The following is a 24,222-nucleotide window of genomic DNA, read 5'->3' as shown; positions in this document are numbered from 1 at the left end:
GACAGAGGAAACTCTTCAAAGAACTTTGAGGCATTATTTTCTTTAAAGCAGGGGTGTCAAACTCAATTTCACTGAGGGCTGCATCAGCACTGTGGTTGCCCTCAGGGGGCCAGGTGGGTGTGGCCAGGGTGGGTGTGGCCTACTGGTTGGGCGTGGCCAGCTCTACATCATTCGCATCAAGGGTGCCTGTGGGGGCCTGGGCAGGAGTGGGACAGATCTGAGGGTCTCTGGAAGAAGGGGGTGGGACCCTGGGGCAAGCGCCAAGGCATGGTCCACTGGAGAAGCCACGCTGTTCCTCTCAGGCCATGCTGGGGGGGTTATGGAGCTAAGACTGAATGCGTTTCAGCATAGATGGCCACCACAAAATTGTACATTGGCTTCCGGCTGACCTGGGTCAGGGCCAAGGCAGGGGGGGCCTGTTCCCTCACGGTTTCCAGGATGGCTTCGCGGGCCACATGAAACCACTTCGCGGCCTGCATTCGGCCCCCGGGCCTTGTCTGCCTTAAATAATCTTTATTCGAGCAGCATAGCATCGGCACGTACATAAGCAAAGCCAAAATCTGGATTCCCCTCCCCTGAGCACACAGTATCAAAGCACAATTCCCTCCTCTAATTAACAGTCGTAAATCACATTCTCCAATTAGCTTGAAATGCAGGCTTTCCCTCCAGTTCTTCAGCCCGCCATTTCTTATCATCTCTTATTTCAAAAATCTTGGTTCTCACACTAGTTACAGTATTGTTGTGTCTAGTTCACAGGTCGGCAACCTGCGGCTCCGGAGCCGCATGTGGCTCTTTGAGCCTTCCCCGGTGGCTCCCAGCCTCCTCTGCCTTTGCAGAGAGAGACAGAGACAGAGAGAGGCAATTGCACTTCCCTGCTTCTCTCTCTCTCTGTGTGTGTGTGTCTGGGTGTGTCTGTGTGTGTGTGTGTGTGTGTGTGTGTGTGTGTGTGTGTGTGTGTGTGTGTGTTTTGTGTGTGTGTGCGTGTATGTGTAAAAGAGAGCGCACTGACAGTGTTCTCCCAGGAGCTGAAAAGCTTACTGGGCTGAGCTCCTCCCTTTGCTGCGTCTCTGCAGGAAGCAGGAAGCAGGAAGGGCAGGAGAGAGCTAGCTAGCCCAGCTAGGCTGACTCAGGAAGTCTGGGAGTTGAAGTCCATGAGTCATAAAAGAGACGAGGTTGCCTACCCCGGAGGTTGTTGGACAACAGCTTGAAGCTTGCCAGGTGAGCAGCAGATAGGAGGGGGGGGAGAAAGAGAGAGAGAGAAAGAGAGAGAGAGGGAGAGAGAGAGAGAGTGGGGGAAGAGGAGTGGCAGACCAAGGGCAGATAGAGAGGGAGGGAGAGAGAGACCCTTTTGACATCTAAAATGAAGATAACACTGCATATATCCTTTTTTTACCTGTGTGTGTATGTAATTTTATTCTCTTAAAGCATTCTCTTGGTGATCATTGTTTTAATAGTATGGATATTCCCAAGAGTCATATTTTTACTTTTATTTTTAATGTGTATATGTGTTTGTGTGTGTGTGTGTGTGTGTGTGTATACACATATACACATACACATACACACACACACATACACATACACACACCTATAATAAAGGTAAAAAAGGATATATGCAGTGTTATCTTCATTTTAGATATCAAAAGGGTTTTGCGGCTCCCAGTATTTTGTTTTTGGTGGGAAACGGGTCCAAGTGGCTCTTTGAGTGTTTTGGGTTGCCTACCCCTGGTCTAGCTAAACTCCTAAGCACATTCCTCCTCCTCTCCTCCCCCCCCCCAGTATCATCTAATTCTAAGAGTAAAGCATAAGAAAGAAAAAGGCTGCATCGCCATATGTTGTCAAAGCAAGAACATCCGGTGTTAGCAGTGTTAACACCTTCCTTATGCTCTGTAGTAAGAGACCCCCCGACTCGGCTAAGGTGGTCTTACTTGAGCAGAACGCCCGTGCTGTCGCTTTCAAAGGAGTCGTCATCTTTGCGTTCCAGGGACTCCAGCGTGGCCGTCGGACCCCCTGCGAGAAGAGAGTAGAAAAAAAGCGGCTGAAAGCAAGCACGGCTTTCGGGGGCTACTGCTATAGGGGAAGGAGTGGCAGAAGCCGAGGGCGAAGTCAAAAGAGGAAGCAGTCTAGAATCCCTACGTAGCCACAAGGAAACGAAGCCCAGCCTCCCTTGAGTTCTGTGGATTCTTCTCTAATGCCTAGCAGGTGCTAACTGTTAGTGGAAGATTCCTGCACAGAGGCTTTCAGCGATAAAGCAATTTAGGTAGAAGATTCCTGTGCATAGAATTTCAGTGATAAAGCAGTTTAGTTAGAAGATTCCTGTGCACAAGCTTTCGGCAATAAAGCAGTTTAGGTAGAAGATTCCTGGGCATGTTTTCAGCAATGAAGCAGTTTAGCTAGAACAGTGGTTCTCAACCTGTGGGTCGGGACCCCATTTGGGGTCGAACGATCATTTCACGGGGGTCGCCAAACAACGCAGTCCGCCATTTTTTCCCCTCTTTTCCTTAGCTGTGCTACTCCCTTTTATTCTATTTTGAAAGCCCATAGAAGAGGCTCTCTTGAATAGAGTCTAATTCTATTGGCTTTCAAAAGCCAATAGGAATTATCCAGGCTGTCTCTGCCCTGCTGAGCCCGCCAAAAGTCCCATTCTGCAAACGGTGCTGCACCAGTTGAGTAGTCCTCGACTTACTACCGGTTGAGTAGTCCTCGACTTACGACCGGTTGGGGGTCCTGGCATTAAAAAGGTTGAGAACCACTGAGCTAGAAGATTCCTGCGCATAGGCTTCCAGTGATAAAGCAGTTTATTAGAAGATTCCTGTGCACAGACTTTCAGTGACAAAGCAGTATAGGTAGAAGATTCCTGTGCATGGGCTTTCAGCGACAAAGCAGTTTAGGTAGAAGATTCCTGTGCAAAGGCTTTCAGCAATAAATCAATCTAATTGGACCTTCACATGTGGCCCTGGTCTTTCCCACCAGACAACATCCCCTACAGGTCCGACTTGTAAGATACAAAGACACTAAACTTTGTGAAATAAACTGTCTTAGAAAATTAAACAGCCGGTTTAGTCTAACAGTTAGGGCACCAAGCTAGAAATCCGGAGTATAGTCTTGCCTTAGGCGTGAAAGCCAGCTGGGTGACTTTGGGTCAATCACCAGGAGACGGCGAGTTCTAGTCTGCCTTAGGCCTGAAAGCCCCTGGGTGACTCTGGACCAATCGCTAGGAGATGGTGAGTTCTAGTTGCCCCTTAGGCACAAAAGCCTGTTGTGTGACTTTAGGCCAGTGGTTCTCAACCTGTGGGTCGGGACCCCATTTGGGGTCGAACGACCATTTCATGGGGGTCGCCAAACAAGGCTGTCCACCATTTTTCCCCCTTTTCTTTGGCCACGCCCCTGGCACCCAGTAATGTATAAGTGGTTGGGGGTCACCACAACATGGGGAACTGTATTATGGGGTCACGGCATTAGAAAGGTTGAGAACCACTGCTTTAGGCCAATCACCTGGCGATAGCGAGATCTAGTCCCGCCTTAGTCAAAAAAGTCGGCTGGGTGACCTGGAGCCAATCGTGCGGAGGTGGTGAGTTCTAGTCCCACCTAGGGGGGCATAAAAGCCGACGAGGTGACTTTGGGCCAATTGTCCTCTCTCTCAGCCCAACCCACCTCACAGGGTTATTGTGGGGAAACTAGGAGGCGGAAGGAATATTCTGTATTAAGCTATTTATAAAAACAACGTAGGCGGGTTTCTAAACGCGATAAAAAAAAATTAAATGCTGTATCTGTCCTCAGGCCCCTGTAGGGACGAAACACGGCAAGGCTTTGATTTATTCCTTCCTTTCAGATCCCATCCAGGCCATTTCCCCCTTCCCCACTCTCACCAGGCCCATCTCTGGATCCTCGCAACATACTCTGGAGGTGGCACCGGACATTCTCCATCTCGGAAATGTGGCGGGATTCGGGCACGGCACCCTGCAAATGAAGAGGGGCTCAGCCAACCGAGCTTTCCTGCAAACCTGGGGGGGGGGTCCGCCATCCCAGCAGTTACTCTCTCACCTGTCTAAATGCACTGGCTTCCACGCTGGCGGAAAGCCGGTGGCTAAGCTCTTCCGCTAGCGTGTCCAGATCGACGTCGGCCTCCACGGCTTTCCTAGCCAGGGCCGAGCCGTGCTGGTCCTCCAGCCTAGACAAAGCCAGCGCCTCGGCCTGCCGGCTCTGGCGAAGGGAGGCGTAGAGCTGGGTGGTCACGTTGGAGGTGTACGGGGTGGCCGGCTGAGAAGAAGGCACCTGCTGCCCAGGGGTGGGGGGGTCCGAGGCTGGCAGCAGCTCCACGTCACTTAGGAGATCTTCGCTGCGGAGGGAAGCGCTGAGAGCCCGGGTGAAACTCTTCTCAGCCATGGTCCCGGGGTCCTAAGCGAAGGGCTGCGGCCAGCACCAGCATTCTGAGCTCAGAAGGCTGGGACTTCTGCCATCATGGCGCCCCAAACGGAGGCCAGAACCGCCACCAGGAAAGTAGAGGGCGCGTGGTAGCTTCCCCAGCCGGTCCTGGAAAAGAATAATAATAAAAAAAGAACTTGAAATTCAGAGCACAAAGGGAGAAGGCAGGGTGACACGCCCTGCCTTCCCCTGGATGTTTTTAAAAGGATTCGTTCGCACGGTCAGCCAGAGGTTCCGATGGATTTGGCGGCTCTGCCCACTAACTAAATCGTTCCCGAGGACCAGAGGTGAATGTTCTTAAATGGTCTTAAAAGGCCTCCTCACTGCTCCAAGCAAAGCTGCCTTTTGTAATTGACTAATTGGGGATTTTTGTCAGTGTTGAAAAGGTGTTTTAAAAGGTGCTCCAGATGTTTTGGGGGTGGCACCAAGGACTGCTGGTGCTACCTTGGCTTCCTTTTGCCCCAGTGGTTCTATTCGCAGGTCTTTGGTATTTTGTGATCTTCTCCAGTTCTTTCTCTTCTTCTCTCTTCCGCTATCTCCAGGTACTGCCACGTCTACTCTTCCGCAGAATTTTTCAGTTTATTACTATTTATTATTATCTTTTATTCATTAGATATGAACCTCAGTCAACTGAACATTCAAATTATATTATTATTATTATTATTATTATTATTATTATTATTATTATTATTATTAGGGATCATTGCAGTCAGCCAGATGTTCAGACTGGGTTCAGCATTTTTGTCTACCTATCAAGTCCTTACCAAGGACCTGGGATAGGCAAATGTGGATGTTTAATGGTATTACAGATCTCGTCACAGGATGGAAGCAGTTCCTAGTAAGGCCGTCTTTTGCAATTGACCGATGGTGAATTTGTCAATGCCAATGGTGTTCAAGTGATGCTCTAAATGTTTTGGGATTGCACCCAAGGCACCTATCACTATTGGTGCCACCCTTGCTTGCCTTTGCCACAGTCTTTCTATTTCTATTTGTAGGTCTTTGTATTTTATGATCTTCTCCAGTTCTTTCTCGTCTATTCTGCTGTCTCCAGGCACTGCCACGTCCACTATCCAGACTTATTTTTGTCTTTCTATATCGACAATTGTTAAGTCCGGGGTGTTATGCTGCAGGTGCTTGTCTGTTTGAATTCTGAGGTCCCAGAGCAGTTGAACTTTATCATTTTCTATGACTTTCTCTAGTTCAGCGGTTCTCAACCTATGGGTCGCGACCCCATTTGGGGTCGATCGACCTCTTTTGTGGGGTCGCCAAACACGGCGATCCGCCATTTTGTTCCCTCCGGGGGCGCGCCGCGCCTCCGGGGGGGGGTGCCGCGCATGCGCGCTGCGCGTGGGGGCGGCGGCGCGCCTCCCGGGGGCACCACCGCGCATGCGCGCCACGCGTGGGGGCGGCGGCGCACCTCCGGGGGCGCCACCGCGCATGGGGGCGGCACCGCACCTCCGGGGGTGGCGCCGCGCATGCGCGTCGCGTGCGGGGGGCCCGCCCCCATGCGCGGCCACGCCGCGCATGCGCATAACGTTTGTGTGACGGGGGTCGCCGTCACACAAACGTTGAGAACCGCTGCTCTAGTTTATGATCCCACTGGTTCTTCCTTACAGGCAAATGATATTTCTTGCAGATCTTCCAATGCACCATTGTTGCTACTTTGTCGTGCCACTGCTGGTAGTCAGTCTGTGCAATCTTCTTGCACCAGCTTACCAGGTGGTCCAGTGTTTCTTCGGCTTCTTTGCATAGGCGGCACTTACTGTCTGTTGCTGTCTTCTCAATTTTGACTTTATGTGCATTTGTCCTTAAAGCTTGGTCTTGTGCAGCCAGAATTAGTCCCTCGGTCTCTTTCTTCAACTTTCTTGCTCTTAGCCATTGCCAGGTCTTGCTATTATCTGCTTTCCCGGTTATTTTTTTTTTTAATGTACTGGCCATAATAGTGCTTTGTCTTCCCATGCCTCTATTCTGTTCTTCATTTGGTCTTTCTTGTAGGCCAGTTTGGTCTCTCCAGTAGTCAGTAAGCCTTCCTGATATACTAATTTCAGTGCGTCTTCATCATTGTTCTTCAGATATTCTTCCAAAGCCATTTTTTTCCTTCTTCAACCATCTGATGTACTTGTAGCATTCCACGCCCACCTATTTGCCTTGGTAGATAAAGTCTATCAATGTCACTGCGTGGATGAAGGGTACGATTCATTGTCATTATTTTTCTGGTCTGCCTATCCATTGCTTTTAGTTCTGCTTGAGTCGAGTCCACTGTTCCAGCTGTTGTTGTTGTTATTAAAATTGATAGGCCTCTCTTTGTCGCTGTCCAAGATTGGTCATGTTGGTAGTATGCAAAAATTGATCAAATTTCCAGAGGGAATCACAAAGATTGGCTAATTTTGACCTCGTTCAACATGGAATCAGCCAGGCCTTATTTCTTCTCCGCTTCCTCCTCAGCCTGACCCAAAACCAGCTAGCCAACCTTCAGAGAGAGAGAGAGAGGATGGGAGACCACCAGGAAATCCCAGGAGGGCTGAGGAGAAACGGGGAGCAGCGAGAGCCCCCCCAACACACACACACACACACACACAGAGACACACATCATGCCCTGGGCTCCAAAATGGCTCCCTTCAGGACACCCCCTTCCCCTCTTCCACCCCTTGGCCCTCCTCAGCTGACCCACCGCCTTGGACTCCATCTCCCATCACCCCACGCGAGCTCGGCCGCGCTCTGAGGTTGGCCAATGGGAGTTGGAGTTCCCGCAGATTGCGAACCCCCCCTCCTGAGGTAAACCGCGTCCCCCTCCCCGTCCCTTTAGCGTCCTCGCTTTGAGACCCACTCTGCTGCCCCGCCAGGCTCTCTAGGCCGCCGTCCCCGCCGCTCCGGTCCTCGCCGGGGCCCCCGCTCGGCTCCGTCGCCCCCGCGCAGCGCCGGGCAAGGCCTCGGAGCGGGAACGGGGTGAAGCCGGCGCCGCCATTTTCCTTCCGGGCAAGGCTTCCCAGTCGGACGGGCCTGCAGGAAGAGCGGCGACGGCGCACGCTCGGGGGGGGGGAGAAGGGCGGGCCGAGCGGGACGGACCAATCCGCGAGAGGGGTTGGCGGCGCGGCGCGGCCACGCACCCTCCGGGGCGGAAGTTGAGCGACGTCGGGCCTAGCGGTTGTCATAGAGACGGGAGCGGCGGCTGAGGTAAATATTGGGGGGGTCCTTCCGGCCCCCGGGAAAAAACGGAGCGGGAGGTGGATGATGGGTGGCGTTATCCTCAGTACTGGCGTGTTGATATCCCTCGGTGGTGGCGGCGGCTGAGGGGGCTTCAAACGCGGCCTGGCTCTGATTTGGGGGTCCCCTGCCCCCCCCTTGTCTTCCCCCCCCCAAGATGACGGTGCACAATCTCTACCTCTTCGACCGCAACGGCGCCTGCCTGCACTACAGCGAGTGGAACCGCAAGAAGCAGGCCGGGATTTCCAAGGAGGAGGTGAGCCTCAGCGCCCCCCGCCCCAATTTCCCCACCCCCCTCCACGGAGGGAGGGGGGGGACATGCCCTCTGCACGCGCTCAGAGGCCTCGGCCAGGCTCGGGTGGCGGGTCTCTCCTGCGCCCAGAACCCCCCCCCCTTTTTTTCTTGACCTCGTTTCCTTACGGGAGGAGATTATTATAATAATGAATGAATCAATTAAACTTGCTAAATCAATTATCATCATCATTAATCCCAGAAAGGGGCCAGGGCAGGCAGTCCTCGACTTACGACCACAACGGTGCCCAACCTGGCTGGCCTTTCTGGCCGCCGTCGTTAAGCGAATCGCTGCAGCGGAGGAGCGAATCGCGCGGTTGTTCGGCGAATCCGGCTTGCCGACTTAATGACCACAATGGAGCCCAACCTGGCTGGCCTTTCTGGCCGCCGTCGTTAAGCGAATCGCTGCAGCAGATGAGCAAGTCGCGCTGTCGTTCAGCGAATCGGGCTTCCCGACTTACGACCACAACGGCGCCCAACCTGGCTGGCCTTTCTGGCCGCCGTCGTTAAGCGAATAGCTGCAGCGGAGGAGCGAGTCGCGCGGTCATTCAGCGAATCGGGCTTGCTGACTTACAACCACAATTGCACCCAACCTGGCTGGCCTTTCTGGCCGCCGTCGTTAAGCGAATCGCTGCAGCGGAGGAGCGAGTCGCGCGGTCATTCAGCGAATCGGGCTTGCTGACTTACGACCACAACGGCGCCCAACCTGGCTGGCCTTTCTGGCTACCGTCGTTAAGCGAATCGCTGCAGCGGAGGAGCGAGTCGCGCGGTCATTCAGCGAATCGGGCTTGCTGACTTACAACCACAATTGCACCCAACCTGGCTGGCCTTTCTGGCCGCCGTCGTTAAGCGAATTGCTGCAGCGGATGAGCGAGTTGCGCGGTCGTTCAGCGAATCTGTTGACTTTGCCCCGTCAGGAGGTCGCAAATGGGGGCAGGGGGGGTGTCAGGTGACCCCAGGAGACGTTGCATAAACCATCATAAATGCGAGTCGGTGGCTGAAAGTCTGAATTTTTTTTTTTTTTTGATCCCGTGACCGAGGGGAACGCTGCGACGGTCGTTCAGTGTGAAAAACGGTCATTAAGCCGTTGCCACTAAGGGAATGGTTGCAAATCGAGGACTGCCTGTATGCCAGTTATTGATTTCATAATTAAAATCATTTAATTATGAATAATTTAATTTATTCCTCCCTCCCCACCCCCGTCTTACCGCAGGGTAACTATATACAAAACTCATAAGGCAAGATAGATAAAATACGTATGCGAGGAGTCCACGGCTTACGACCACAATTTCTGTCGCTAAGCGCAACGTTGGCTAAGTGTGCTTCGCCCCGTTTTGCGACCTTTCTCGCCATCGTTGTGAAGCAAATGACCGCAGTTGTGAAGTTAGTCACACGGTCATTAAGCGAATCCGATTTCTCCCGTGGAATTTGCTCGTCAGAAGGTTATGAAAGAGAATAATAATAATAGTAATAATAACAATAACAGTAACAATAATAATAAAGTTGGAAGGGACCTTGGAGGTCATCTAGTCCAACCCCCTGCTCAGGCAGGAAACCCTAGGTACAATTTCAGACAAATGGCTGTCCAGCCTCTTCTTAAAAACGTCCAGTGTTGGAGCATCCATAGCTTCTGGAGGCAAGGAGTTCCACTAGTTAATTGTTCTGTCAGGAAGTTTCTCCTTAGTTCCAGGTTGCTTCTCTCCTTGATAAGTTTCCGTCTGTTGTTTCTTGTCCTCCCTTGGAGAATAGCTTGACTCCCTCTTCTTTGGGGCAGCCCCTGAGATACTGGAACATGGCTATCTTGTCCCCCCTTGTCCTTCTCTTCATTAAACTAGACATCCCCAATTCCAGCAACCGTTCCTTGTATGTTTTAGCCTCCAGTCCCCTGATCATCTTTATTGCTCTTCTCTGCATTCTTTCCAGAGTCTCAACACCTTTTTTACATTGTGGTGCCCAAAACTGGACGCCGTATTCCAAGTGTGGCCTTACCAAGGCATTGTAAAGTGGTATTAACCCTTCACGTGATCCTGATTCAGTCCCTCTGTTAATACAGCCCAGCACTGTGTTGGCTTTTTTGGCAGCTGCGGCACAGGGCTGGCTCAGTGGGTGGACTATCAAAATTGTGGTAGAAATAAATAAACCCCCAACTCCATTAATCCATGAAAGCTTTCCAGAAAACCCAATTAGCACTGTTCTAAATTGCCAACGGGGTGAACCTGATCTGGCCTGCAGCGGAACGCTATTAAAATTGTATTCCAAACCAAGGAGAATTTGGACAATCCTCCTCTCCAGCCAACGTGACCTCTGACTGTAGGATGATGGGATTTACAACTCCATGACGCTCTGTGAGATAGCCGGGCAGTTTTAAAAAAAATGGCTAACTAAATCAAAATAAACGGCCCTTTTGGAGAGGACCGCACTCAATGCGACGTGCCCGAAGCTGGCTTAAGCTTCGACACTTGCCGACATGCTTTTTTTTCAGGCTTTAAATGTGTCTTTCTGATTGGGTGGCCTCGTCTCTTTGCTAATCTCGCCCCAATATGAATCTTTCACAAATTTGGTGGGCTTCCAAGGAAGCAGGGCTTAGCGTTAATGGATTAAAAAAAAAAACCCGTTAAGCTGATTGAAGGCCAGGCTTACATGTGCTTCGGCGGCTGCGCTGCGCTTCTGTTCTGGCTGCAAGAGGAACATGGCTTAGCTCTGTGCTTCTGCTTTTAGCCAGGTATCAGGGCTACTTTAGCGACTGCTTTTCATCCTGTGTGCAGAGGGCAGAGGGAGCGCGTGCGAGTAGAGTCGGGAGATCCTACGCAGTTGAGGGATCCAAATCAACCATCCCACGGGTGGCTGGCCAGCCTCCGCTTGTCACACCCAGTGGAGGGGAAAGAACCCATCGCTCCTGGATCATTGCTTTCACCCTTGGACGTCTCTAAATTGTAAGGAAGCGTCCAGGGCGAACACATCCAAGGTTCAAGCTGGCTACTTTATTGTTCTCTGTCTATAGTACAGGAATCTCCCCCAGACTGGCAGCTTTGGCATGGGAACGACCAAATAAGGCTCTACGGTGGGTGTCCAGTCTTGGCAACTTTTACGACAGGTGGATTTCAACTCTCAGAATTGAGAGTTGGATGAGGAATTCTGGGAGGTGAAGTCCACAAGTGTTAAAATTGCCAAAGTTAAACTCTTAGAACTCTTAGACCTAGCCCTCTTGCGTTTATGTAGTGCCAGGGGTCTTCCAACGTGGCCCTTTGGTGACTTGTGGACTTCAACTCCCAGAATTCCTCAGCCAGCATGCTTGGCTGAGGAATTCTGGGAGTTGAAGCCCACAAGCAGGGGTCTTCAAACTTAGCCCTTTGATGACTGGTGGACTTCAATTCCCAGAGTTCCTCAGCCAGGCACGCTGACTGAGGAATTCTGGGAGTTGAAGTCCACAAGTCATCAAAGGATCATAGTTCCCTCAGTCTGGCTGAGGAATTCTGGGAGTTGAAGTCCACAAGCAGGGGTCTTCAAGCTTGGCCCTTTGATGACTTGTGGACTTCAACTCCCAGAATTCCCCAGCCAGCGTGCCTGCCTCAGGAATTCTGGGAGTTGAAGTCCACAAGTCCTCAAAGGGCCAAGTTGGAAGACCCCTGATGTAGTGAGTCCAGGCTAAGTCCTCACTTGACTCCTCCTCCCAGCTGGGATTCTCGCTCTCCAACTTTCTCGCTTTTTTTTTTTCTCACATTGGGGTGGAATCTACCCTCCCACAATTTCAATTCACGATTCTGGGCCCTGCCACCCCGCTCAGGATCAATATCTATGCAGCAAGGTTTCCCCTGCTCAGGAGCACGAGACCAGGCAGTGCTGCCCCATGGTGCTCAGCCGGAGAAGGGTTAACCGTGACCGTCTCCTGTAAGAATTTCTGAGCCCCGATCCCTGCTGAGCCCTGCCAGCCTCTCTGAAGCGTGGAGCGGTTTTTGTCCAAGCGCTGTGACGAGCAGAGATGGAAGAAGTCTTAAAGCTTGGGTGAACACAACAGCAGGATGTTCCCTGCTGTGGGTCATGGAGCTGCAAATGTTGGATTGTCTTAATTTGCCTAAACTTGCCGCAGAGCAGGACCAAAGGAAGCGTGAACGAGTAAACTCAGAAGCCCTGCTCTCTCGTCCCTTCCTAGCCTTAGAATTGGAGAATTAGAACTTCACCTAGAACAGGGGTAGGCAACCTTCGCTCTTTTAGGACTCGTGGACTTCAACTCCCAGAATTCCTGAGCCAGCTGTGGTAAATACGAGTCAGTTGCTGAGCGTCTGAGTTTTGATCACGTGACCATGAGGATGCTGCGGCGGTCATAAAGTCGTAAGTCCCTTTTTTTGCAGTGCCGCTGTAATGTTGAACGGTCATCAATCAAAAGATTGTAAGTCGAGGAGTAAATGTAATCGGTGGAACGACTTGCCACCAGAAAAACCTCAACAGAGGTTTTTAAGAGACTGGACAGTCATTTGTCTGGAACGGTGTAGGGCAGAGGTAGGCAACCTTGGCTCTTTTATGACTGGTGGACTTCAACTCCCAGAATTCCTGAGCGAGCCATGCTGAGGGGAAAGGGAGGCATTTCCATGCTGAGCCACACTGGCTCAGGAATTCTGGGAGTTGAAGTCCACCAGTCATCAAAGGGTCATAGTTCCCTCATGCCGGCTGAGGAATTCTGGGAGTTGAAGTCCACCAGTCATCAAGGGAGCCATAATTCCCTCACGCTGGCTCAGGAATTCTGGGAGTTGAAGTCCACAAGTCGTGAAAGGGTCGTAGTTCCCTCGCGCTGGCTGAGGAATTCTGGGAGTTGAAGTCCACCAGTCCTAAAAGAGGTTGCCTACCCCTGGTCTAGGGTCACCTGCTTGAGCACCAGGTTGGACTGGATGACCTCCGAGGTCCCCTTCCAACTCTGTCCTCTCTTCTCTCTCCGCTCCACCTGGCAGGAATTCAAGCTGATGTACGGGATGCTCTTCTCCATCCGCTCCTTCGTGAGCAAAATGAGCCCCCTGGACATGTATCCTTTCCCCCCACTGGGCAGTTGAGGGGGTGGGGGGGTGTTTCTTCCTAACAGCCAAAGCTACGCTCGCAAGAGCGACGCCTCCGGGGCGGCCGGCGAAGAAGGCGGCGTTTCCCTTAACGCCCGCCCCGCAGGAAGGACGGCTTCCTCTCCTTCCAGACCAGCAAGTACAAGTTGCACTACTACGAGACGCCCAGCGGGCTCAAGGTGGTCATGAACACCGACCTTGGAGTGGGCAACATCCAGGAGATCCTGCACCAGATCTACAGCTATGTGAGGGTTTGGGCGCCGTCCCCCCCCCCCTTCCTTCCGGCGCAGGCGGTCCTCCGCTTACGGTTTACCCCGGGGGCCGGCATCTTCCATCGCTAAGCAAGCCGGTTGTTAAACGAGTCGTGCGCAATTTTTCCTTTTTTTTTTTTTTTTTTTTTTTTTTTTTTTTTTTTTTTGGTTGCCACGGACATTAAGCAGATTTCCTGTGGTTTTGCTAAGAGAATCACCTAGCCCGGGGGTAGGTGATTCACCTTGGCTCTTTTTAGGACTGGCGGACTTCAACTCCCAGAATTCCTGAGCCAGCCACGCTGAGGGGAAAGGGAGAGATTTCCAAGCTGAGCCAGGCTGGCTCAGGAATTCTGGGAGTTGAAGTCCACAAGTCATCAAAGGGTCCTAGTTCCCTCACGCTGGCTGAGGAATTCTGGGAGTTGAAGTCCACGAGTCATCAAGGGGGCCATAGTTCCCCCATGCTGGCTGAGGAATTCTGGGAGTTGAAGTCCACAAGTCCTAAAGGGGGCCATCGGTCCCCCATGCTGGCTCAGGAATTCTGGGAGTTGAAGTCCACGAGTCTTAAAGGGGGCCATAGTTCCCCCATGCTGGCTGAGGAATTCTGGGAGTTGAAGTCCACAAGTCATCCATAGTTCCCCCATGCTGGCTGAGGAATTCTGGGAATTGAAGTCCACGAGTCCTAAAGGGGGCCATAGTTCCCCCATGCTGGCTCAGGAATTCTGGGAGTTGAAGTCCAAGAGTCATAAAAGGGGCCATAGTTCCCCCATGCTGGCTGAGGAATTCTGGGAGTTGAAGTCCACGAGTCATAAAAGAGCCAAGGTTGCCTACCCCTGCCCTAGCCATTAAGTGAATCCAGTAAAGGGAGTGTGGGAGGAGGAGGAGGAGAACTGTGGGATCCTTGGTGCTCTCTGAGCTGGGTGGTTTCCTTGCAGACGTTTCATGACCCAGCTAGGGAACGTCATCAGAGTCAGAAGGGAGTGGGATTTGCGGAGTAGAGGACTGTGGGCTTCTTGGCGATCTCCAAGCTTGGCGGTTTCCTTGCAGACAACTCATTACCGTAGTGGGTAACAACATCAGTGCTGCAAGGAGGCGGGATTTGCCTTCCACAGAGCAAGCTGATGATGTTCCCTAGTCAGGGGATGAAATGTCTGCAAGTTAAAAGGTTCTGCTTAATTAAGGTTGTTAACCCTGAAGTACCTGCCTAACGAAAAGAAGACAGATTGGACACTTGGAAGGCCGTGACCCTGCTCCATCTTTCCTCTCTCTCTCTGGTGGGGGGGACGCTGAGTGGGCTCGGGGAGGAGGAACCCCCCACTTAACCCCCCACCTCTGTTACTCCTTAGATTTACGTGGAGTACGTGGTCAAGAACCCCCTCTGCAGCTTGAACGAGACCATCCAGAGCGAGCTTTTTCGCAACAAGCTGGACAGCTTCGTCCGGGCTCTGCCTTTCTTCTCGGCTCGTGCTGGCTAGCTCTCTTATTTTTATTTTTTAAATTTTATTTTTTTGACACTCTTCCCCCCCCCCCCGCCCTCCCAAGGACTCATGAACGGTCCGGAAGCAGCAAGCCGCCTGATTTCCCATGATGCTGTGCGTTTGGACCAGCCCGGTATACTTCTCACCAGGAACCGTCTCCAAGAACTGGATCTGGATGTTGCCCCATCGCTCTTATTTATAGCGGAATATTCTGATTTTTTTTTTTTTAAATCAGATCCCGATTCCTTCGGACCAGGTCGTTCTCGCTAGGCTCCATTCTCGGCCGGTTGGGGACTGTCCCTTTTTGGGGTTGCAGCGGCCGGACCTTTGAGAAGGGGTCGTAGTAATAAATAAATAATAAATGAATGAATAAAATATGATTTAAAAAAAGAAGCGGTCATTAAATCTGTCTGGTCAACTTGAAACCGTCGCCGAACGGACGGCCGTGTGTTAATTTTCCCTTCTTCCGCTTGTTTATTTCGTTGGGTGCAGAAACGGGAAAAGAAAATAGAAATATTGACAGATAGATAGATAGTCACCACGGTGTAAAAAAGATGCTGAGACTCTAGAAAGAGTGCAGAGAAGAGCAACAAAGATGATGAGGGGACTGGAGGCTGAAACATATGAGGAACGGTTGCTGGAATTGGGCATGTCTAGTTTAACGAAGAGAAGGACGAAGGGGGACATGATAGCTGTGTTCCAATATCTCAGGGGCTGCCCCAGAGAAGAGGGAGTCAAGCTATTCTCCAAAGCGCCTGAAGACAGAACAAGAAGCAACGGGTGGAAACTAACCAAGGAGAGAAGCAACCTAGAACTAAGGAGAAACTTCCTGACAATCAGAACAATTAACCAGTGGAACAGCCTGCCTCCAAAAGCGGTGAATGCTCCAACACTGGAAGTTTTTAAGAAGAGACTGGACGACCATTTGTCCGAAATGGTATAGGGTTTCCTGCCTGAGCAGGGGGTTGGACTAGATGACCTCCAAGGTCCCTTCCAACTTTATTATTATTATTATAGATATACTAAGTAGAGAGACAGACAGATAGATATACTAGGTAGATATAAATATACTAAGAGGTACGTAGGTAGATATATTAAGTAGATATAGATACACTAAGATACTAGAGATAGATAGATAGATAGATAGATAGATAGATAGATAGATAGATAGATAGATAGATAGATAGATAGATAGATAGATAGATAACCTTTATTGTCATTTTTTTTACTGTGGGCACAATGGCACACATTAAAAATGAAATTTAGTTGCTCTCAAAGTGTACACATACATAACACCCATTTAAACATACTATATACAACATACGTATAGACCTACATCCTTACATGTAAGTAACATCTAAATATTAATCACTGTCCATCTTGAAGACATAACGGAAGAAGAAAGCTTGAGAGTTCACAAGGTTAACACTGTATGGAACGAAACTGAATGTTGATGTTCTGCTCCGGATACCATGGAGCCCCCCCTCCCCTCCCAGAAGGGAACAAGGAAAACAGGTTGTGAAGAGGGTGTGTCGTGTGCCAGACAATCCTACGGACCCTGCTCAAGCGTCGCTTCTGTGCCACGTTCTGGCTGGAAGGGAGAGAACTGCCAATCCCAGTGGTTCTCAACCTTTTTAATGCCGCGACCCCCAACTGGTCGTAAGTCGAGGACTACTCAACCGGTCGTAAGTCGAGGACTACTCAACGGGTGCAGCACCGTTTGCAGAATGGGACTTTTGGCGGGCTCAGCAGGGCAGAGACAGCCTGGACAATCCCTATTGGCTTTGGAAAGCCAATAGAATTAGACTCTATTCAAGAGAGTCTATTCTATTGGCTTTCAAAAGCCAATAGAATAAAAGGGAGCAGCACAGCTAAGGAAAAGGGGGGGGGGGAAATGGCGGACTGCGTTGTTTGGCGACCCCCGTGAAAGGGTCGTTCGACCCCAAATGGGGTCCCGACCCACAGGTTGAGAACTGCTGGCCAATCCTCTTTTCTGCTGTCCTCACCACTCTCGGCACTGCCTTCCTGTCCGAAGCAGGGATGCCTCCAAACCAGACTGTGATGCTGTATAACAGGATGCTCTCGATCGTCCCTCTGTAGAGAGTGGTGAGGACAGGAGAAGGAAGATGTGCTTTTCTCACGCAACGCAGGAAATGCAGGCCCTGCTGTGCCCGCTTCACCCATGTCTCGCAGTTGAGCAACCAAGCCAGCCTACTTGTTGACTACACACCCAGGAATTTGATGCTGGTAACCATCTCCACGGGTGAATCATGGAATCTCACAGAGAAGTGTGGCTGTGTCTGCCTTTTCTGAAATCGACAATGATCCCTTTGGTTTTTCCAGGGTTTAAAACTAGGCTGTTCTCCTTAAGCCCAGTTTACCAAACCCTCAACCTCCTTGTGGCGAGCCCCCTCATTGTCGTCACGAATAAGGCCCACTGTTGTTGTATCGTCCGCCAACTTCACAATACGGCAAACCTAGCCCAACAGTCCTGGGTCGACAGGGTGAACAGCCAAGAGAAGGCCGGACGGACCATTCCTCGCTTTTGCATTTAAACAAACGGGGCGCTCCAATCGCGTCATCTCACCCGTGTTGTCCATACCTTCCCAAACTGCATGCAAAAGGACACACACGCACACACACACACACACAGACGAGGAAATTAGTTAATCACCCCCAAAAGAAAAAGGGATTAGGCAGCAGCTAACGAATCCGAGAGCGGAAACCGAGGATCCAGTGGAAAACTCCGGGACAGAGACCACACTCAACAGCTGCTAGCCCTACAAATCCCCCACGTGTCCCCCCTACACACACACACACACACACACTCTGCAGGTTGGGGGGGGGCAGCCCAGAGAATCCACTCTCTGTCTGTTCCGCACAGGGACTCTATCTAAGGCTGCTGTCATCCACGGTGCAGGGTTTACACCCCACCACCTCTCGCCCACTCCCATGTTTGCTAGTTCTTCCCGGGGGGGTCCGGCTCCCAAGAGCCGGGGGGCTACCGGAGGAGGGGGCAAATACAGCCTGGAGGAGCTCTACGGCCTGAACAAAAAGAGCAAGACGCGTGGGGGGGACGGCGTCCAGCGACGAAGCCCCAAGAGGCAGGGGCTGCCTCTGGGCTCGGACGGGGAAGCCCCGTTTTCTCCCCAGGGACTGGAGGCCACCAGGTGTTGCCTGGAGAAGCGTCGGATGGAGAGCTACCTTATGGAGGCCGGGATGACGGTGGAGGAAGCCGAGAGGAGCCAGACCAGCATGAGACACAGGTACGTTGGTAGATCGGCGGGGGTTTTATTACAGGCGTTCCTAAAAATCTGATATCGGGAAACGCACCGGTTCGAAGGTTTCAATCCATCCTTGCTTACAGAAGCTCCTGATCTTTCTGTCCTCTCCACCTTCGCCGCTGGAAGGTGGGTGGACTTCAACTCCCAGAATGCCCCAGCCAGCCATGGCAATGCCATGGCTGGCTGGGGCATTCTGGGAGTTGAAGTCCACCCACCTTCCAGCGGCGAAGGTGGCGAAACGCCGTCTTAGCACTAAAGAAGATATTGACTGTTGCCATAGCGAGCAGCCGAATTCTCGGGCAGGGAGGTTTCTTCTGCAAAAAAGGACAGGCTGGTGGATCGGGCCCCTGTGCTCCGTTGGCGTCTCCCTCGCTCCGAGAGGGATCTGACCACGGAGACCGGAGCGTGGTAGCGTGATAGCCATCCGAGGAAGAAGAGGCATAGCAAACTTTCCCCCCCCCCCTGTATCTTCCTGTTTGTTCATTTACTATCGAGGGGGCCTGGGCTGAGTTCCTCCTGTGGCTTTTTGCATCAGGGTTTCTTACAAGCCATGATGGGTAGAGAAGGGAGAAAAGCCTTTGGTTTTCTTGAGAAAGAGCCCCTGCTGCCGCCGCTGAGCCTCCGAAAGTAGGGATCCCGAAGGGAGCAAAAAATGGAGACGGATTTCAGCGTTCGTATTTTGCAGGTTGTAGAGGCAGCCGGGCTGATTTGAGCTGTTTCAAGTTTTTCTAAGATTGTTTTCATTAGTCCATTCCTTCTGCTGATAGGTGGCTTTTTGTCTTTCTTTCTTTCTTTTTCTTTCTTTCTTTCTTTCTTTCTTTCCTTCCTATTTCTTTCACTCCTTTCTTTCTCTCTTTTTCTTTCTTTTTCTCCCTTCCTTTTCTTTCTCCCTCTTCCTCCTTCCTTCTTTTTTCTTTCTTCCTTCCTTTTCTTTCTCTCTCTCCTTCCTTTCCTTCCTTTTTCTTTCCTTCCTTCCTTTCTTTTTCTCTTTCTCTTTCCTTCCTTCCTTCCTATCTATCTCTTTCCTTTCTTTCTTTTTCTTTTTCTTTCTCTCTCCTTCCCTTTTCTTTCTTTCTTTTTGCTTTCTTTTTCTCTTCCTTCCTTCTTCCTTCTTTTCTCTCTTCCTCCTTCCTTTCTTTCTTTTTCTCCTTCCTATCTATCTATCATCTCTCTTTTTCTTTCTCCTTTCTTCCTTTTTGTTTCTTTCCTTTCTTTTTCTTTCTGTCATCTTTCTCTCACTTCTTTCTTTCTTTTTCCTTCCTTTTTCTCTTCCTTCCTTCTTCCTTCTTTTCTTTACCTCTCTCTTCCTCCTTCCTTTCTTTTTCTCCTTTGTATCTATCTATCATCTCTCTCTTTCTTTCTTTCTTTCTCCTTTCTTCTTTCTTTTTCTTTCTCTCTGTCTTCTTTCTCTCTCTCTTCTTTCTTTCTTTTTCTCTTCCTCCTTCCTTCCTTTCTTCTCCTTCCTTTCTTCCTTCCTTCCTTTCTTCCTATTGTCTGTCTATCTATCTATCTATCATCTCTCTCTCTCTTTATTTATTTATTTCTCCTTTCTTCGTTTTTGTTTCCTTTCTTTTTCTTTCTCTCTGTCTTCTTTCTCTCCTTTCTTTCTTTCTTTCTTTTTTTCTTTCAACTAAAAGAATGACATGCTCATTTTAAAAAGAAGATGATTGTAGGTATTTATTTGTAATGCTGACCACATTTCCCATGAAAACCTACGCTTAGAGCAGCGGTTCCCAACCCCTAGTCCACGGAGCGGCAACGGTCCGTGGCAGGCCAGCAATCCGGTCCACACAAACAAGCAAAGCCCCATCCACGGGATGCAGGCAGCACACGAAACCATGCTCCCTCCAGTCCACGGAAAAAACCTCTCCACGGAACCGGTCCCTGCTACCCAAAAGATTGGGGACCCCTGACTTAGAGGGACTCAGATCTAAAATTAAAAATGGGGAAAGGAGAAATTTGAAGAGAAACAAGGAAAGGATTAAACAAGTAATATATTTCCAACAAGCCTTGGAAAACTCAGCGTTCACCTGGAAACTATTAATTTGGACAATCACATTTCCCATCGGATGTAGCGGCAGGCCCATATTAAGATAAACGGGTGCCATTATTTGGTTAACCTCCGAGAGTTCTGCCTGAATATACAATTAGAAAAACTGCAGTGTTATGTGTGAAACTCAGAAGGAAATTAAGACAGAAGTAAGCAGAGGAGGGCTGGATTAGAAAAACATTCAGTAGTTCAGTAGTAGAGAAAAGAAACTTATGAGAAATAAGTTAAGGACAACCGCACGACAAATCAGAGGACCTTGTGAATTTAGTCGCAACAAGAATCGAAAGGCATTTTAAAAAAATAAAATAAAAGCAGGAACAGGGCACGGTTCAAATTCCTTCAGGCTGCGCCACTGACAATCCGACATTCTCTGAAGCAAAACGCTCCATAAGCCAAAACCAAGTTTCCTTTCAAACAAAGATGCTATTTGTTCTGGGGTAAAAAAAAAAAAAAAGGATTTCCATTTGCAAAAACGCCAGCTTGCATCCTTGACCCCAAAAAAAAATAAAAGTCTACAAGTTTGGAAAGAGAGAAGGATGCAAATGAAAATCTGAAGCCTTGGGAAGTTGGGGTGTCTTGGGGGTATTTTTGCCCCATCGGGGGCTGTTCTGCTCTGGGGGCCTTCCGGGGTTCCTGCCCACGCCGGGAGGATTGGGGCCAGAATCCCCATGGCTAAGCAAGGAGTTGCGAAGTGAATTTTACCAGCCTTTTTTCTGCCAAAGTTATTCAGCAAACCTCTGCGGTCGTTAAGCGAATCGGGCAGTCGTTAAGCGAAACTGACTTTCCCTCCACCCCACCCCACCCCACTGGGTTCACTGGTCGGAATTCCAGGTGGGAGCATCGCAAGTGGCAATCGCGTGACCCCTGGGGAGGCTGCAACCGTCGTAAATACGTGCCATTTGCCAAGGGCCCGAATTTTGAGCACAGGATGGGGGTGTTGCAACGGTCGTAAGAGCGAGGATCGGTTGTAAGTCACCTTTCTCGGTGTCCTTGTGACTTTGAACAGTCGCTTAGTGAATGGACGACCCGTAGGGAATAGAAACATGGAAAGGCCCGCTGCTGAGTACCTGGCTGAGAAATTCTGGGAGTTGAAGTCCACCCACCTTAAGGCGTGGCTGGGAGTTGAAGCTGCAGCTGCCAAAAAAGGCCAACACAGTGCTGGGCTGCATTAACAGAGGGCTGGAATCAAGATCAGGTGAAGTGTTAATACTGCTTTACAACACCTCGATAAGGCCACACTTGGAATACCGCGTCCAGTTTTGGGCACCACGATGTAAAAAAGATGCTGAGACTCTGGAAAGAGTGCAGAGAAGAGCAACAAAGATGATTAGAGGAGTGGAGGCTAAAGCATATAAGGAATGGCTGCTGGAATTGGGGATATCTAGTTTAATGAAGAGAAGGACGAGGGGGGACATGATAGCAGTCTTCCAATATCTCAGGGGCTGCCCCAAAGAAGAGGGAGTCAAGCTATTCCCCAAAGCACCTGAAGGCAGGACAAGAAGCAACGGGTGGAAACTCACCAAGGAGAGAAGCAACCTGGAACTAAGGAGAAACTTCCTGACAGTGAGAACAATTAACCAGTGGAACTCCTTGCCTCCAGAAGCGGTGAATGCTCCAACACTGGACGTTTTTAAGAAGAAACTGGTCAACCATTTGTCTGAAATGGTATAGGGCAGTGGTTCTCAACCTGTGGGTCGGGACCCCATTTGGGGTCGAACGACCATTTCACGGGGGTCGCCAAACAAGGCTGTCCGCCATTTTTCCCCCTTTTCTTTGGCCACGCCCCTGGCACCCGGTGATGTATAAGTGGTTGGGGTTCACCACAACATGGGGAACTGTATTATGGGGTCGCGGCATTGGAAAGGTTGAGAACCACTGGTATAGGGTTTCCTGCCTGAGCAGGGGGTTGGACTAGATGATCTCCAAGGCCCCTTCCAACTCTATTACTGTTACAGTGAAGTCCACCTTCAACTCGCCAAGGTGGAGAAACACAACCCTAGACGGAAAGTGTGAACTCCCTGTTGATTGACACGTGTGCCTGACAGCTGTGTCCTGCTCCCAATCCGAAGGTACGCAGCCAACAGACTGGGCGAAACCCAAATGGTCCAGCCGGTAATCCGGATTTGTCGTCCGCTGCGTAAATCTGAGGGCCGTTGTTCCCGAGGACCCAAACCAGGCAGCCGTCTGGGCCAGGATGGAAATTCACACGACGCCCTTCGCCAACCTCCGTTTGCGTTCCCAACCCAGGACAGAGAGAGAGGCTTAAACGGAGAGATTAAAAGCTGCTCCCGGAAGGCCGGCTGCAATCTGGATGGGCGGGATGAATTAATCTCCCGATGGCTTGGCCTAAATTCATTCATTTTTCATCCAAAATTGCAAGGAAGGAAAGCTTCAGGGATGGGGGGGGATTGGATGTTGTTTAGGGGACGGGACATACGCTGGGGACGGGAGGAGAGCCGGGTCGAACCGGTTGCTAAAGAGGAGAGCGTGGCTTAAATTCAGGGGTCTCCAACTCACGAGGAGCCATCGGTGGCCCTTTAACGTGGCCGTCTACGGCGAGTCGGGACGTCTGAAGGATGGGGGACAACGGTCTCCTTCCTTAGGTCGCCCGCGGGCATAGTGATCCGTGTGTGTGTGTGTGTGTCTTGGTCCCTACATTTGGATCCACTAATCAAGGAGAGAAGCAACCTGGAACTAAGGAGAAACTTCCTAACAGGGAGGACGATTTAACCAGTGGAACGGCTGGCCACCAGACGTGGTGGGTGCTTCATCACGGGAGGTTTTTAAGAAGAGATTGGTGTGAAATGGGATAGGGCAGGGGTAGGCCACCTTGGCTCTTTTATGAATGGTAGACTTCAACTCCCAGAATTCCTGAGCCAGCCACGCTGAGGGGAAAGAGAGAGGTTTCCAAGCTGAGCCAGGCTGGCTCAGGAATTCTGGGAGTTGAAGTCCACGAGTCGTAAAAGAGCCACGGTTGCCTACCCCTGGGATAGGTTCTGATTGATTGATTGATTGATTGAAATGTCATAGGTCTGCCTGAGCAGGGAGGCTGGACTAGAAGACCTCCAAGGTCCCTTCCAGCTCTATTCTGATTGATTGATTGATTGATTGATTGATTGATTGATTGAAATGGCATAGGTTCTCCTGCTTGAGCAGGGGGCTGGACTAGAAGACCTCCAAGGTCCTTTCCAGCTGTATTCTGATTGATTGATTGATTGATTGATTGATTGATTGAAATGGCATAGGTTCCCCTGCTTGAGCAGGGGGCTGGACTAGAAGACCTCCAAGGTCCCTTCCAGCTCTATTCTAATTGATTAATTGATTGATTGAAATGTCATAAGTCTCCTGCTTGAGCAGGGGGCTGGACTAGAAGACCTCCAAGGTCCTTTCCAGCTGTATTCTGATTGATTGATTGATTGATTGATTGAAATGGCATAGGTTCCCCTGCTTGAGCAGGGGGCTGGACTAGAAGACCTCCAAGGTCCCTTCCAGCTCTATTCTAATTGATTAATTGATTGATTGAAATGTCATAAGTCTCCTGCTTGAGCAGGGGGCTGGACTAGAAGACCTCCAAGGTCCTTTCCAGGTGTATTCTGATTGATTGATTGATTGATTGATTGAAATGGCATAGGTTCCCCTGCTTGAGCAGGGGGCTGGACTAGAAGACCTCCAAGGTCCCTTCCAGCTCTATTCTGATTGATTAATTGATTGATTGAAATGTCATAAGTCTCCTGCTTGAGCAGGGGGCTGGACTAGAAGACCTCCAAGGTCCTTTCCAGCTGTATTCTGATTGATTGATTGATTGATTGATTGATTGAAATGGCATAGGTTCCCCTGCTTGAGCAGGGGGCTGGACTAGAAGACCTCCAAGGTCCCTTCCAGCTCTATTCTAATTGATTAATTGATTGATTGAAATGTCATAAGTCTCCTGCTTGAGCAGGGGGCTGGACTAGAAGACCTCCAAGGTCCCTTCCAGCTTTATTCTGATTGATTGATTGATTGATTGATTGATTGATTGATTGATTGAAATGTCATAGGTCTCCTGCCTGAGCAGGGGGGATGGACTAGAGGTCCCTTCCAACTCTGTTATTTTGTTATTTCACCCCTTTTTCTCCAGGGGTAACCTGACCTCCTGAAGCCCCCTATTTCCCCTCCTAGATTGATTGATTATAGGTAGTCCTCGATTCATAACCATTCGTT

The 24,222-nt window shown here is 50.3% G+C and overlaps 3 protein-coding genes across 9 annotated transcripts in view; 2 read left to right on the top strand and 1 right to left on the bottom strand.

Moving 5' to 3' along the window:
- Positions 1-24,222, bottom strand: part of CNTROB (centrobin, centriole duplication and spindle assembly protein) — a 63,571-nt gene that overhangs the window by 30,192 nt on the left and 9,157 nt on the right. For 3 of the 4 annotated variants that reach the window (XR_005556088.1, XM_039337973.1, XM_039337974.1), the window contains exons 1-4: positions 7,250-7,404; positions 4,042-4,530; positions 3,867-3,957; positions 1,926-2,007 (exon numbers count right to left, since the gene is read on the bottom strand). Coding sequence is in view for 3 of the 4 variants with exons in the window: in XM_039337973.1 (XP_039193907.1) it covers positions 1,926-2,007; positions 3,867-3,957; positions 4,042-4,383 (515 nt within the window). In the remaining variant the exon portion in view is untranslated. Of the gene's footprint in view, positions 1-1,925; positions 2,008-3,866; positions 3,958-4,041; positions 4,531-7,249; positions 7,405-24,222 lie in introns of those variants that run through there. The other variant, XM_039337975.1, reaches the window with a different exon arrangement.
- On the top strand, positions 7,532-15,081 carry TRAPPC1 (trafficking protein particle complex 1). 3 transcript variants are annotated; one of them, XM_039337982.1, is made up of 5 exons: positions 7,532-7,596; positions 7,784-7,882; positions 12,861-12,931; positions 13,069-13,213; positions 14,557-15,081. In XM_039337982.1, the coding sequence occupies exons 2-5, from the start codon at positions 7,784-7,786 to the stop codon at positions 14,683-14,685; spliced, it is 444 nt and encodes a 147-aa protein (XP_039193916.1). In that variant the 5' UTR covers positions 7,532-7,596; the 3' UTR covers positions 14,686-15,081. The 3 variants fall into 3 exon arrangements, with proteins under 3 accessions (XP_039193916.1, XP_039193918.1, XP_039193917.1); XM_039337984.1 differs by having other exon boundaries at positions 7,543-7,596; positions 13,069-13,207; XM_039337983.1 differs by lacking the exon at positions 7,532-7,596 and having other exon boundaries at positions 7,614-7,882.
- Positions 16,987-24,222, top strand: part of KCNAB3 (potassium voltage-gated channel subfamily A regulatory beta subunit 3) — a 38,581-nt gene continuing 31,345 nt past the window's right edge. For both annotated transcript variants that reach the window (XM_039337978.1, XM_039337976.1), the window contains exon 1: positions 16,987-17,954. In XM_039337978.1, the coding sequence (XP_039193912.1) occupies positions 17,641-17,954 (314 nt within the window). In that variant the 5' untranslated portion in view covers positions 16,987-17,640. The remainder of the gene's footprint in view (positions 17,955-24,222) is intronic.

Source organism: Crotalus tigris, unplaced genomic scaffold, assembly GCF_016545835.1.
Source record: "Crotalus tigris isolate CLP2741 ecotype Arizona unplaced genomic scaffold, ASM1654583v1 scf7180000017690.20705106771:4171800, whole genome shotgun sequence".
NCBI classification, from domain to species: domain Eukaryota; kingdom Metazoa; phylum Chordata; class Lepidosauria; order Squamata; family Viperidae; genus Crotalus; species Crotalus tigris.
Note: the sequence above shows the minus strand (reverse complement) of the source record. Positions and strands in the feature narration are given on the sequence as shown.

Bases quoted from the DNA above. Each gene is read 5' to 3' on its own strand.
- TRAPPC1 (XM_039337982.1), top strand. From the start codon at position 7,784: ATGACGGTGCACAATCTCTACCTCTTCGACCGCAACGGCGCCTGCCTG. The intron at 7,883-12,860 runs GTGAGCCTCAGC...TCCACCTGGCAG, and splicing joins CCGGGATTTCCAAGGAGGAG to GAATTCAAGCTGATGTACGG. The intron at 12,932-13,068 runs GTATCCTTTCCC...CCCGCCCCGCAG, and splicing joins AAAATGAGCCCCCTGGACAT to GAAGGACGGCTTCCTCTCCT.